Source organism: Dermacentor andersoni, chromosome 2 (genome assembly GCF_023375885.2).
Source record: "Dermacentor andersoni chromosome 2, qqDerAnde1_hic_scaffold, whole genome shotgun sequence".
NCBI classification, from domain to species: domain Eukaryota; kingdom Metazoa; phylum Arthropoda; class Arachnida; order Ixodida; family Ixodidae; genus Dermacentor; species Dermacentor andersoni.
The window spans coordinates 225094689-225110813 of record NC_092815.1 but is presented as its reverse complement, the minus strand read 5'-3'; the positions used below and the strand labels follow the sequence as shown (position 1 = coordinate 225110813).

The following is a 16125-nucleotide window of genomic DNA, read 5'->3' as shown; positions in this document are numbered from 1 at the left end:
CTATAAGCAGACTATACCGGATGATTCGTGTTAACAATTAAGACTTTTAGGTTGTCTGTGGCATATAGTCTGTGGCTAACCTATTTATAGAGCTGTAGCACTCGAAGAGGCAGACAATACTTACTCTGGAACTTTGGATGCATACTTGACTACTTAACAAGAATTTAGTAATTATATTTCCAACTAATAACATTAGCGGACATCTCGCAATACACAAATTGAACAGGTGATTTCACTCGACACAATAACTTGAAACGAATCTTTAAACTAGCAGTCAAAGATGAGAAAAGTGCAGTCAAACTTGAGGTAAAAGAGCACTGTTGTTTCATTTATTTTCGCACAAGACTTCTTTTTATCCGCTGAAGCTCTAAAGTTACTAGAACACGTAAGCATATCGTCGCAAACTTTGTGTATGCGTATCTCAAAACTGGTGCCATACCAGGGTGTCTACCAAGTTGACATTTTCAAATTCCCTGAGTTTTCCGTGTTTTCCCTGTGTGCCTCTGACAAATTCCCCGAGTGACAAAGAACTTTGTTTTAGCACAATGCGTTGGCGGGCTAGTTGGTGCGAATCCATGAATACTTTGTTTTATGCCAAGACCGGCTGACACCATGTTACCCGAGGCTTTCACTCTCTAGTAAGCATGTTAAAAATAAAAACGACTTATTACAGTTTGAATAGTAAGTAGTATTGTTTATTTGATTTAAAATGGAAGACTGATGGGAAGTGTGAGTGAAGTGCAAAACAAATAAGACATGTCCGAAAAGAAATGGTAAAGACCACTGCAAAACCGCATCGAAAATTTTCAAATACGAAAAAAACAGATGCATGCACAAGCAAAAATTTTCTAAAATCGGCTATTTCTATCAACGGATAGTCATTCAATCGATGCCAGCTACGATGAACCGGACACCAGGGACTATGCCTGCCATTTCCGCACGTTCATTACGTCACGTGCTGGTTATATAAGCGACGACGATTTCCTGTGCAACTCAGTGAACAAGGAGCCCGTACGCGGTTCCGAAACGTCGGATTATTCATAAGGCTTGGTCAGTGACGGTGATACCCTTCATTGTCATGCCTGACCAGGCGAACTTTCGTCGAATCCTTGATTACACAGAACCCTCATTAGACCCGCTTTAGAGTATGCTGACATTATTTGGGCCCCGCGCCAGAAGTACTTAACCGACCAACTAGAACACATGCAGAACATAACATTGAGATTTATATATTCACAATATTCGCGTCAAACAAGAATTACGAACCTGGGCGTCAAGGCTAACGTTCAACCACTGGCACAACGTAGAATGATTTCTAGATTAAAATTTCTATACTTGCTTTATCACGTCTTCTATCGAATACCACAACCAACATACATTGAAACACCATTCAGACTATCTGCCCGAACGAATCATAATAAATCAATACGGCACCATCTAGGTCATTATAACACTCACAAGTACTCTTTATTCCCACACGGCATTCCCCATTGGAACTTGCTACCCTCTAGAGCCCTAAACTGCCCATCTGCCAACGCATTTATTGACAGTATTGAGAATCTAGAATTCGAAGGGTGATAAGTAACTGAAGTTACCTGTATTTCATATGCAGCCTCTTGTCGATGCATACTTATGGTAAACGTTGTTTTTCCTGCTTCACGAACGGCTCATTTAAGCAGAGTGTATGTATTTATTGAGTATGTTCATTTTTGTGCGTGCTCATGCTCTTTGTTTTGGATACAGTAGTTTCACTTTTTTCTATTTTTTGTACTGTATTCCATGTTGTGCCCACTGATGCATGGGCCTGCAGTACTGTGAAATAAAAACAAAATAAATCGAAGACAAGAAAATGCCTTGAGGAACGGAGATCGAGCTAATTCAACGACTTTGGCTTCCACTTTCGTCGACCTATCTTGTCTGTTGAAGCAATGAAGCCAATTAAGCCATGAAATATGCGATAAATAGCGCATGACAATTTTCTAAGCTCTATCAGCGTTCTTGCTCTAACCCGTAATGCGAGAGTGTAAGAGAGAGTGCAAGAGGGTGGTTGAAGATTGTTATGCAGAAGAACAAAGGTAATGATCAATAGCAGGGCGAGGGAAAAACAGTTCAGAATGGCCAGTCAGCCTCTAGAGTCTGTGAAGGAGTACGTATACCTAGGTCAATTACTCACAGGGGACCCTGATTACGAGAAGCAAATTTACAAAAGAATAAAAATGAGTTGGAAGGCATACGGCTGACATTGTCAGACCTTGACTGGAAGCTTATTATAATCATTAAAAAGAAAGGTGTACGATCAGCACATTCTGCAGGTGCTAACATATTAGGGGAAGAAACTGGAAGACTGACAAAGAAGATCGAAAACAAGTTAAGGACCGCGCAAAGCGATGGAACGAGGAATGTTAGGTGTAACATTAAGAGACAGGAAGAGAACGGGTTGGATCAGAGAGCAAGCGGGGATAGCCGATATTCTAACTGACATTAAGAGAAAAAAAAATGGAGGTGGGCAAGCCATGTAATGCGAAGGTTAGATAACCGGCGGACAATTACGGTTACAGAATGGGTGCCAAGAAAAGGGAAGCGCAGTTGAGCATGGCGGCGAACTAGGTGGGCTGATGAAATTAAGAAATTCGCGGGCGTTATTTGTAATCGGTTGGCGCAGGACAGGGTTAATTGGAGATCGCAGCAACAGGCCTTTGTCCTGCAGTGGACATAAAATAAACTGCTGCTGCTGCTACTGATGATGACGTTGATGATGATGTAATGGCTGAATGGGTTTTGGGCGCGGATGTATAGGAGACGACTATTGTGGCTGGAACATTTGCCTTCGCTTTGTGCCTTCGGTGTGCGTGATCAATCGTTGGTAGCATGTTTGAGCGCAGTAATGTTGAAAGATGGGGGAGTTGGTCAATAATGACATACCTTGGTGGTGAGGCACCACTATGCGCGCACGTTCTAGTCGCGTGGCCATTTTTCAAGTCTCGCGCACATTCCTTGCAACACGGAAGAATTATTTTTTTATAGATACATCACTGGTTCCAATCAGAACATTGAGTCATAGGCAGCAAGTAAAACAAACTTACGTAAGCACAAACAGGAAGAACGGGACGCTAATTGTGGCTAAATATTTTAATACAGTATTGAACATACAACTTTACAAGATTGAGAGTGCAAATTCCCGCGGAATGTGTAACGGTTAGTGATGGAAACAAGGCTGCCAGGAAGATCACTCGACAGTGCAATTCTTTGTGACAACGTTCACGAATTAAAACCTTTGGTTCTACTAAATGTGCGCGTAAGGCCGAGATGATAAAGGAGACGCCTTGAAGTACACAGTGTGGTTGCAAGGGGCAATTTGTCTTGTGTTGCGCCGTGAAAGTATTTGTGTATCAGACATAACAGAGCGTTTGTTCTACGGATATATTATGTTTGAAGAGATAAGTCTACTTTAACGTGAGTCTTGTGTATCAGTCATAACAGAGCGTTTGTTCTACGGGTATATTATGTTTGAAGAGATAAGTCTACTTTAATGTGAGTCACATTGGGTTGCCGGTCGTAGTTTCATGAAATGAGTCTAGCGGCTCTGTTTGTACTGCTTATAACATTTAAATTAGGTAATCGCAATGAGTTGACCAGATTAACGAGGTGAATTCAAGCTGCAGACGAACGAAGATCACATAAGATAATTTGCCTGTGTTAGCGAGTGTAAGTGATTAGTGCCTGTGTAAGCAAGTGCTAGCGGTGTAAACAACCATGCGTTTGGGATGCCTTGGCGCATATACTCATGATAGTTTTCTATGAGAGATGAGACGTGAGATTTAAGCCCAAGTACTTATATGACTGCGCCCAAGCCACTAGAGCGTTTTTATTCAGTAGGAAAATTTAGAATTTCATTCTCTACCACAAAATGAAATTATTTCCAACTATGACGAGTTGAGGGTGATTAGCCAATTACACCTTCAAGAATAGATTAGGTTAACATCGTTTTGAAAGCAGATGTGGTCATCGGGGCTTTTAACAGCTCTACATATGATGAAATTGTCGGGAAATAGCCACATACCGGAGGAAATATTACAGGGCAAGTCACAAATGTACATTAGGAAAAGCAGAGGACCCAAAACACTACCTTGTGGCCCGCCAGAAGCTACATCAGAAAGAGAACAAGAATTTACTTCTGGTAACTGCGTACCAAATCTCAAAATATTTTGAAGCCACGTAGCTATCACAGTAATAAGACCACAGCAGCTGTCAGCACGTAAATATATTGGTATATTTGACAATGAACTTTACAACTTCTCGATTGGACCTTTTACGTTTAAAGAAAAGCTGCTTGAATCATAATTGTTGGTAATTATCTAAGCGCACAGTTGAAATAATCGGAGCTGCTCAAGAGGACAGTGAACGATGCTAAGCGGATTGCGTTATCGAAACACAAACATGTTTTCTCTTTTTAATAAACAGTGGAACATATGGGGCCCACATTTTAATGCAACTGCACAGCGCGTTAAATATAACAACGATTTTAACTTTTTACGTAAAGCCACGTTTCGGAACTTTGTTATAATATTTTTGTGTTCAATTCCATATTCATCAAAAAGGCGTAGAGACAGCACTGACTACTTACTTCTTTTTCCGCTGTTTTGTTATTTATTTCGTTTTTCTTCGAGGTACCACAATGATAAAGCGAAGTTCTTTTGAGCAAAATTTCTTGGTAAAGACACAAGAAAAACCCAAGCCAATTTCTCATCATATTTATTCACTTAATATACTCGAGGACATGTTTACATAACATCTCTGGTTTTAAGATTCTAATCAGGCTACACATCTCACTTTCCCAAACCCAGCACTGACAATGGTAGATTGTGGAGTCATTAGCCTCGTGGACCCATCTTGGCGCGTCAGGTATGAAAAATCATTGGTCTTTTAGGCTTTCCATGTAGAATCTGTGTTTAATTGCTGATGTGGTAACGGAAAGCCATGGAAGACAACGTTGGTACAAAGGGGGCTCCGTAAACACAACAAGAACGCGCAAAACATTTACATATCACCATGAAGAGCACCAAGTGACAAGACAGAGTGAAATCCATACGACAACCGCAGGGCCTCACTATTGGAAGTTTCATAGAAACGCATCACATATGCCACGAATTGCAGCTCTTCGTTAGCCAGAACTGAAATTCCAGCCACTTTAATTAGATGAGGAGTCAAAAGCGACACAGACCTGCAACCTCTTGAGAGATATCAGCGTCTCGGCGCCCTGTCCAACTCCGAAGGGGAAGTAGAGAGTCATGGCGAGCCGCAGGCTGTTGAACAGCGACATGCTGACGAACACGCACTCCGACGTGAGCGTGTTCCCGAGAAGCGCGAACGTGACGAAGCACAGGAACAGCACCAGCTTGGATGACATGAAGAACATGCCCATGTTCACGGCACGAAGCACCGACGTCTGCTGGATCTTGCGCACCTCGCGTCTACCCCGAAAAAAGAAAGGGAGGGGGGGGAGGTGAATGTTTGAACATCCCACAAGTGGCGAGGCCTCTGGATCGAATCAGGTGATCCGTGTGGCAACGTAGTTTGCGTGAGTGAGTGAGTGAGTGAAGTAACTTTATTTCGGTCCAGAGAAGACGCAGGGGAAACCCCGCGACGTAGTTTGGTCCTTAAAAGGCTACAAAATGGCATGGCACATGATAAGTGAGCCCTTCGCCTGCAGCCAAGTATCTATCTCCATGAAATGTTTATTTGAGTTACTAGATTTTTGAAATATCTGTTAGAATACACAGGCTACGATGGGCAAGGGCTGGCAGCCTCACTTACGCGCCCTTCCACAGCTGTGGCTTCTCCACAGTAACTTAGAAATTTATACTACACCCATAAAGAAAGACATTCAGCAAGAGCGGACACTCCCACAGAGTCCATCGGCCAAATAGACTGCAGCACACCAAGCGGATGGGATTCACTTCTTCCGGTTCTGTCCGCACGTGTTGGGAACGCTGTAGCTGGCTCGCGGCTGCGCTAGTCGGCACCCTTTCCTTCCTTTTTTGCTTCTGTTGCTCAATTGCGCGCGGTCGTAGTGCGGAATCGTTTATTTTATTACACGGATTGTGAACGATAATTACAAGCATCCATCGAATCTCTGCCACGTGCAATTTAATAAAGTAGACTCAAAACACCTTGAAAATGAGGAAATGTTTATTTTGCTCTATACAAATGCTCGTTCCGGGCTTTGTGTCCCCTCATCCAACATTCTGGCACAGGTAAGCAGCAGCATTTCCCGTACGAAGCTCCACCGTATGGCATCAGCTGAAAAAAGTAAATTACAAACATCTGTCTTCTATGGTATTTAACCCTTATAGCAATCCTGCGTGCAGAGGGTAAACGTGCAAAAGTGGTGAATGGGCGACATTACAAACAAAAGCAGTTAGCTTTTATATATATGGCGTCGAAAATACCCGACTCATTTCAATCCGTACTGTAAGTTATTAAGAAGACATTTGATTTCCAAGCATTCCCCTAATCCCGGGCATTATTTCCTGAACTGTAAGAGCCCAAATGTACGGGCGACTGCGCGTTTCCAAACCAACTTCACCTCAGCCGACGCGATAGAACGCTACATACACAGAGGTGGCCACAACCCAGGCTCTCCGCAAGTCACGCTCACAGAATTCCTTCTACTCGCACTCAAGAGAAATGCATGGGTGCAAAGCCTGTTTTCAGTCGTTCAGAAGACAGAATTTCCGAGTTCTTGGTTTTTGAGCTCCTCAGCGGTAGCTATTGCGCGTTCTGCCGGCGCAAGCAACATGCTCAAGTGTTAACACACTTGGCAATCGCTCGTTGCGTCTTCGGCAAGCGTGAGTACCGAAACAAGGTATGTTGTGGTGCCATAAAAAGCGTCACAAACGTGTCTCACTAAGATTCAGTACACGCCAAACTAACTGTAAACACGGCCGGCTTGCTTTTTTGCTAACTGCATCACAGCCCCAGGTGCGGCGAACGTGCCTCAAAAGTATCCCAAAACGTAACGAAATTAATTACAATAATTTTGGAGGTCAGAGAATGCGTCAACAAACTTCTCCCAGTAAGATTCCGTACGGGCTAAACTAACTGCATCACACGGCCGAGGAGGAGAAGGAGGAAAACGTTTATTGAGCTCTAGAAAATTTTATGAATTTCGCGGAGTCAGATGGTGTGTTCCATCTTCTTGGCAATGGCCGTCTGCCCCTAGTCCAGGGCTCCGCTGGATGCCGCTGCCAGAGCTGCTTTTCGGTAAGTGCGTCCCAAAGCCGGGTACAGCCTAAGTCCATGAAAATTATCCCAAAAAGTAACGAAATTAGTCACAATAATGATCGGGGTGCGAGAAAGCGCCAAAACTGTCCCGGTAATATTCAGCACACGCAGAATTGCGTCACACGACCGAGGTGCTTTTCGCTAACTGCGTCTCAAAGGGGCGTGTGGCGAGCGCGACCAAAAACTTCCGAAATAAGTTGTAATAATGTTGGGGCTCGTAGAAAGCGTCGCAAACATTTCCCAGTACGATCCATTAAACCAAAATACTACGTCAGGACGGCCGCGCTGTTTTTTAGCTAACTGCGTCACAAGTCTCCGTTCCGTGCCGTTTCAAGCCAAAATTGCCAGAAATGCGTCGCAGAGTGCCAAACGAAATGTCTCACCTTGCCGTAGTCCAATAGTGCAGCGGTGGCGTGCCGAAGTGGAGAAGGAACGCAGGAATACGCCCGGAGCCAAACAGACACGCCCAAAAGAGACGGGTCGCCGAACAAGCGAACTTCACACGCGCGACCGCCCGCGCTGGCTTCGGTCTGGCGCATGACGCATGCATCTGTCGTGCCTGGCGTGCCGTTAGCTTGTTGGTAGGTGGCGCAATAGAAGTAAAACGCAAAATGTAAGTTCATTTATAGGCAAAACTTTTTTTAGTTTGAGTGGGAAAGCATAAAAAACAAAGGTTGTCTGTAAGTCACTTTTTCTCGTTGTTCTTTTTTTTTTTTTGCGATGCTCGCGTGAACTAGCGGAAGAGATTAAAGTAAACGCGACTGGATTCTTGTTGTCAGTTCTTGCCTAGTGTTTCTACACCTGGCGACAGCTTTTAGCGGCAGCACAGCCGAAGCTACGTGGGCGGAGCATACGCACATGTGTGACTACGCCACGCACTCCAACCGTTTAGCCCGCGGTTTTGATTTCACAAGGGCATCCCACGAAAGTGCGTTGTTCACAACGTTGTCCCGTGAGCATGCGGCAAATATCTATGATCCTTGTGAAGGTAGCGAAAAGCTTAATCAAACGTTCGTAACATTAATCGAAAGGATATGCGTATATTATATAATTTGTAACAGTGATATCATTTGTGAGTAATCATAAGATTGAGAGATTCGACAATGAAGTACTCAATTGTCAGTTGATATAAAAAAGGATATTGGCACCTTTCGCTGTGGGCAAAATACAAAAGTGCCAATACACTTATATTTAGGCGCAAGTAAAATAACACAAGCCGCTGTAAAATGTTCAATTATAATCTACACTGTGCCTCATCATATTCTGTCTTTAACACGTAAAACTTGAAAATTAAAGGATTACGATGCAGCTCGATTAGCGAAAGCGCGTGACATATGCACACGTACACAGCACAATGTTGGATGGCTTCTGCGGCTGCGTTCACATCCACGCGAGCTCATGCCACTCGCGTCACTCTCGCGGCTGGAATCCGATCCGAGTGAAATTATGCGCTCGTCGAGGCTCGCCTCAGTGAGGCCATCACGTTACCAGAACTCCTCTTCGATTTTCCGAACATGAGCCCGCAACCACTTCGCAAGACTGACACTTTAATGCAGCAATATTTCGACGCCAGCAAACGTGAATGTGGTATCGTTAGCAGCGACGTAGCTTTCCACCTTGCTCCATATCATTTCCATAGGATTGAACTCGCAGTGATGTGGGGGAAGCCTCACAACGTCGTGACCAGCAGCCTTAGCTACAAGATCCACGCGATAGGCGCAAAACATCTTTTTGTGTTGGTTCACTAGCTCCAGTAACTCTGCCTTTAATTGGTTCAGGGAAAATGCGATCTTCTTCTCCCTTAGCCAAGACTCAATGTCACTCTTCAATGTTGACAGCGTTCCAACTTTCTCGAGGCGAACGCTACGGTAAAGGGCATTGTCCACTACTATGACACTGCACGGTTTGATGTTAGGCGAAGGCGTTTCAATGAACCACTTCTCAAAGCACGGCCCATCCATTTTATCGAGGTAGTCAGCAGTTCCTTTCATTGCTCGGAAGACGAGGTACACCTTTGCCGCTTGGTGCGCGAAGCCCTGTTGTCAAACCTTGCCGAAAAGCACCTTCTTGGGCGGTGACGTTCACGTCCTCCAATACTTTATCGTTTTTGTAGCCGGCATTGACCCAAGTTTCGGCAAGGTCTGCAAAACATTTCTTCCAACATGCGATGCGAAATAGTTAGGACCGTGTACGTTGCTGAGTGAATAAAAAAAATCGACTTATTCATCTACATGCTCCAAATTTTGCGAAATGCACCGACTCGCGTTCGTACCGCTTTTGAGTGGGAAGTTCTCGGGTGGTACGTAGGTACGCTACACGACGACGCCGTTTCTCTAGAAGAGCGTTTGCGAAAGGAAAAGGCGATATCGTTAAGCAACATCGTTCGCACGCTCATTTTAGGCATGTCCGTGTCACTGTCATTGGTAGCAAAACTTGAGAGTGTTTTGCTGCTGTCGGAATTTTATTTCGCAGAAAGTACTGATGCACTTTTCTTCGTAGAGCTGGGATGGAGAAATTGTCATCAAGTTGCAGTCTTTTCCTCACAGTTATCGCATGGGCATTCACGGCTGGGAGACGAAGGCGCTTGTGCTTCGATGACATCAGGGTGCCACTGGGCCACTGTTTACGTCGAGCTTAATCCGGAAGACAGTCGTTCGTAACACCAGTGATATCGCTGACCTTCCGACATGCATCTCTCGCAGACAGCTCCGGGTCGCTTTTTCTTACTTGCGCGTAAGCTTTGTGCACCACTTTCTTCGCCTGTACGGACAGCTTTTGGCACGAGAACTCTTGGTACGGCTGCACAAATAGTGGACATACTAGAGGCGGCAGCCTTTCCTGCCTAGGCGACGTTGACGAGCTACAGTCGGGGGACGACATCTTTGTTTGAAGGTGCTGGAAAAGAGCTAGATGCGGACTCTGGGAAACCACAAAAACCCGAAAGGACGTGGAACTGGATTCCGTCTACTTCGCAACACTTTTATTGATTAATAAATGAATAAATTGCATAAAAAAAGAAAGAGACACCGGTGAATTTTCATTTACCCTGAGTAATCAACAGATGTTTTCATTAGGGGACTACGTGTTGAGGCGCAGTAAAACAAGTGCGCTTCAGCTCCGCAGCCTTGGCTATGCTGCCACAGAAAGTTGTCGCCAGGTCGCGCTGCTTGGACACTATAACGTAAAACCACACCGGCATGTTTTCATTCCTATCTGCTGACATCAAATTTACGCAACCACTGACAAGCACCGGGTGGTGAAGCGCAGCGTAACAGCCCAATCGCACGCTCTCCTCTTTTACAGGAGGTCGCTTTTGTTTGCGTTCAAAACAAATAGCATTGTTTACCCTGAGCGGCTTTCCTTATCTAATTGGCTCACAGGAGGCGAAGAGCAAGCTCAAGTGGAGATGGCTTGGATGGGGCCGAGCCAGCGCACTGAAAAAGGACAACCGGATGAAGAGGGACGTGCCGGCGTCTGTGATTTGTCAGCTTTCCTTTACTTAGCTTGCGGTCGCTTGTCTAAAATTGCGGCGGCGTGCAACGGACAGTTAAAAATGCCGCTACAACGGATCCTCAGCATAGACGAATTGGCAGAGCGAGGTCGTATACGAGCCGAAATGGCTCGATAACGTTATACAGCCACGCAAAATGTTTCGTTACACGCAAATAAATACATCCAGCGGGTGCGAGTAGTGAGTGCCTGAGCGATCGGCGGCAGCCATCTTCTATTCCTTTCGGAATGGGGCAGTCTCCCACTATTAAAAAAAAATACATCCAGTTTTTTTCGGCGCGTACGCGTCACTTTGACGTAATGAGTTATCGCGGTTTTTTGACGTCGAGTGACAGACAGGTGAAGAGGGTGCAGGCTGAAACATTTTGACCAATAGCAGAAGGCTAATGACGAAAAGGCGTCGATTCAGAAATTATTATTTTTCTTTTGTTTGGTTGAATCATGCATAATCAGTGTGTACACATCATGCCAGATTAGGAGCTATTCTCGTTTTGTTGACGTGGCATGACAGTCAGGTGAAATAGAGGTGGTTCAAAAAAGTTTTTGACCAATCACAGAGGACTGATGGCAGAATCGGAAGGGCAAATTTGGAATAGCTCTACGTTATAGCGCCCCTTATGTACGAGCTATGGCCGCACATAGGGTGCCGACAGGAATGGTGTGCCCCCTTGCACTATATGTGCTCTGTGGAAAGGGTCAGAATTTAAATATTTGCACATTTTCTCCAGAGGAGCAGAAGTTACACTGCCTATCACAAAAGTCTCTTCAAATATCGCCGCTATCCTAAAGACTTGAAAAGACACATACGGGCGTTGTGTTGACATGAGAGCAACCAAAAATCAGAAAAAAAAATAGGCAACATGGATCCTAGAACGAACAGGCATCTTCTTTGTTTCTTATTCCTTCCTTAGTAACGTGTGCTGTCGGGCTAGTTGGTACGTTGCTTTTAGAAATGGTTTCAGGCGCAAAAAATAAGACACGCACAGTAGAATAAAAGACATGGACAAGTGCACAGTGTAGAGAGCGCTTCTCCGGCTCTTCTGTTGTTTGTGTCCTGCGCCTAAAACCACTTTTAATATTCTTTCCTTCTTTTCTACTTTCACTCATTGCGCTATTGTTGAAACAACGTTGTGAAATGCAAACACATTTAAACCATTGCGATAGCACCGGAGAACCTGATGAACGCTAATGAGAGCAGCATTCCGGGCAAGTTGGTAATCCATTGCTTAAATGATATTGCGCGACATAAAAACGACACGGACGTGAAAGAAGACGACGTCCGTGACGACTTTCACGTCCGTGTCGTTTTTATGTCGCGCAATATCATTTAAGCTGATGAACGCAGCGCTTATTTCCTGAGAAGAAAATTGTCGGCAAATACTGAACCATACTAGTGTACGCCATACATTTCTACGGCCGATCACTACAAGATTTCTGTTTTAACATCTTGGCAACTTGACTGCTTTCAGATGTCTTAACCAGAGAATCCCTTTGTGCCAAGTCTATCTGTTCCTACATTACCTTCCAACAGAAAATTTCGTGACTGAGCATAGATTGAAAGTGAAACAAACTTGTTGGCCAGGTACGTGGCCATTATGGGACCTGAACGCCTCTAAAGAATTAAGAGACTTAAATGGGCTAGTTGGTTGCTGAATTGACCCTCTGAATGCATCCCTATGTGACTTGTTTCTGTGTCCCGTCCTCAAAGCGCGCCGTTATAAGCGTGTTCAATCAAGCCTCGAAAGAATTGTTTCTCTGTTTCTCCCCGATTCGACGGCATCCTCACTGTTACGACTCGCCTCTGCAAGTAGTAATTCGTGCCACGTTGCCAAAATCATAGCAAAAGCATGGGCGTCTGAAAGACGCCGAGAAGCCCGTGACGACTACAACGCGTTGGCGTCCATGTGTGCGCGTCAGTGGCTTCCGCGCCCCGGATGGTCGGAGAATAGTTGGACTGACGCCGATGCATCCAGTGCCGACCGAAAGTGTGACGAGAGTCCCTCCTCTCAGGGACGAGAGCGTTCAGAGCCTTACAGCGAGCCAACCGGCGAGAAGCTCGTCGAGCGTATCGTAGCGACATCGTTAAACGTTTCGTTCCTCGCTATGACGTCGCGTCGTGTTGCCCCTGAATGTGGCTGGTTAGGGCCCCTAGACAGTCCAGGGTGTCGTTTGTAACAACTGGTGCGAGCAGTGAACACCGGCGTAACACCACCTAATAAGTGATTTGAGACGCCACCTGGGAAACGGCCTCCATGGATGCAGTCCAGCCCCTCCTCCCCCCCCTTTCTTTTCTTTTTTTTTGGGGGGGGGGGTCCTTTTCGTGCCGATAGGTTTCGACGCTAGTCTTGCATGGCGCATTCTCCTTTCCCAGGACGCCGAGGGAATCTAAAAGCCGAGTGTCGGGCCGGGGAAGCCTTTTGCTGCGCGTGACCGGCGGCAGCGTAGATGCACGACGCCTCGCAGCCCAGGCGGCTGCGGCACTTCTACCACCTCGACATTTTTACGCGAAGCCGGAATTGGCGTGACAACGTAGAACAAATATGTGTGCGCTAAAAAACTTCACTACCAAAAGCCTAAATGAATTTATTTTTTTGGCGAGAAAGCTCACTTGGAAAGAGACGTTCACAAAAACATGGACGACGAGGACAGACACATGGCTTGTGTATGTCCTCACGTTGTATGCTTGTATCAACGTCTTTTGCCAACTGCTTTGATTTTCCAAAATCACGGATCCCTAACGAGCCCGTCAATACCTATTACGTACGTACATTAAAGAATACCACTGCTGCCTGCAAGCTAGTCACATAGGAATCTCTCGAGGACCCGGTTCTTAAGTATATGAGTGTTCTACAGTCAAACCATTTTTTTACAGGACATTGGTAAATTGAAGCAGCGCAAAATAGGCGATTAGATTCATTTTCTTGAGGTGTGACCCCGATGACAGTGCTAGCTGCCCGCAGATCGCTTTTTCAGGTGAATCGCCAAATGACATGTGTGCCCATTCCTTCTGCTACACAAAAATGTGTGCTCAACGTCCGTCATTCCCGCGACCATTGAGTTACGCAACACTTCCGTCTGACCAACTAGGCGCACGCGGCCATTAAACATTGTGACCTTTGCGTTCCACCTGGAATGCTGCTAATGTTCTTTCTTGTCTCCAGCTATCGAACTATGCAACAAATTGGCTGATTCTCTGCATAACCTTGTATTTCATAGTATTGTTATACTACTATCTAACTTTGTTGCAAGTTAAAACGTATCACTGCTATTACTGCGCCAAAGAAAGTGTGGACAACGGAGTAAGCACGCAGCACACTCGCACACTCACTGCTAGCTTAATCGGAAAAAGTACTCCGAAGTTCCAGGCACACGTGGCAGCATTTCTAAGGCGCCGCGAACTAGGAAGCAAAAAAAAGAAAATCGTTACATGTCACAGAACAGTATTTCGCACTTGTCGCCATACAACGCATCGTGCTACTCTTGTTGGAAAATTCCTGATTTGTCAGGCCTATTGTCGGTTGCCTTCTGCATTCTTCTTTTAGATTTCTAACATAAAAGACTTCGGCCCTCTCGCGGTTGAATTGTTCCTCTCCCCTTGTCAGCATCCGTGCGCGGGAAAACATCTGATCTGTTGGCAATGTGCAACGAACTGGGCAAAGCAGCATCTTTCCGGAACAGTCGTGCTGCCGAAGGCATGCGTTTATATCTGTTACGTCCTGCTGTTACGCCCTACTGGAAGCTCTCATTCACCAATGCGCCCTAAGGCATCACTGAATGCAAATTCTGACGTAGTGAGAACATATCAGACTACGAACTCCATTGCCAGAAGACATAGAGGTTGTAGCGACCATCCGTCACTTCGCCTTGCCTCGCCGTGGGGGTCATTGCCCCCTGCTCTCTCTCGGAAACGAAGAGCGGCTGCCCCACAGAGGCGCCACCACTGGCACTCTGCAAACCTGCTTTTAGTTTTGAATAACGCCAGACGGACCAGCGGAGGCGGGAGGGTTTTTTGACAAGTTGGTTTCTTCGGGGGAGCGGGGGGGGGGGGGGGGGGGGGAAGAGACGCGGGAACATATGCGTTGTGCTTTAACTATGTTTAACTGGGCCGAAGGCCTTCTAAACACATCAGTGTGAATAGGCTATTCCAGCATCGCAGTACGATATAAATTAAAATTAAGCATATTTACACAACAATGCTTCTGCTATGACAATGAAAATTTATGTAACACATGCTAATGCACATACATTAAAAACAGTCTTAAATAAAAATAGAAAGACAGGTACCCAGCCGCAACAAGATAACATCAATTAACTAGATCGCAATAGAGCTTCAAAAGAGTATATTTTACAACAGGACACAGAACTAACACCTCTAAGCAAAGTGCATATCAATTCATACATTGGTGAACGCGCGCTAGATTACAAAAAAAAAAAAAAAATTTAGTACACTCTTGTGGCGCCGACTGGTGATTCTAAATGTTGGAAATGTGAAAAAGAATAACTAAATGGTATACGTGAAAAGAATGCCAAAAACAAATAGAAGAGAGGACAGAACTGCTACAATAAAGCACGCAATGGGCATTTCAGTCAGTGCCACATTTAGTCATGCAGCACAGTAGGTTTCACAAGCACAAATAACAGCTCTCAGAAAGAGGAAGGTTGCATACGAACCACAGATGCCAATGCCTGCGCTGTGACCGTACAAGACAAAAAACAGCCGTGATTTATTCGATGGTGAAGCGGGTATTCCGAAACCGGTACAGGTATCGGTCCTACACCCTTGCCGCAAATCTTTCCCGTGAAAGCGCCGCAGACATATCATGGGGTATCATTAAACTGGTATACTAGTGCAGACGTATACGTCGATTACTGTGCGCAGCGTCGAACATTTCGACAACACGTTGAAGACCTATCTTGTTGGCAAGAGATCGCTCGACCGCAATCACAACTGTGTCGCTCAGACGTTTTTTTGTCATCTTGTTGCGAAGATAAGTCTTCAGTCTTGGAAGGCACAAAAATGTGTGCTCGTAAGATGACAACGATGCCGATATCGTCACCGCCATAACACCTAGCTCTTGCAGTTCGCGGAAGGCAAGTTTTTATTCTACCAAGAGAAGAGAAGAAGAATTAAATGATTGGAAATGTAGAGAGGTCGGCCGGATAATGGAGCATCTGGCCTGCTACTCTACGTAAGGGAAGGGGAAGAGGGGAAGAAAAAGGGTCACAATGGGGGATGATAATGGGAGGAACGAGGTGAATGACACATTACACAACTGGTATCACAGGCGTGAGCCCAGGCCCGTGTCACCTAGGAAACGTGAAAGTGCACGC

General features: G+C 45.3%; 1 protein-coding gene across 1 annotated transcript in view; it reads right to left on the bottom strand.

Moving 5' to 3' along the window:
* LOC126539762 (ATP-binding cassette sub-family C member 4-like) overlaps nt 1-16125 on the bottom strand; it is a 390950-nt gene that overhangs the window by 216541 nt on the left and 158284 nt on the right. The window contains exon 8 of the mRNA XM_050186602.3: nt 5222-5471. Coding sequence (XP_050042559.1) covers nt 5222-5471 — 250 coding nt within the window. The remainder of the gene's footprint in view (nt 1-5221; nt 5472-16125) is intronic.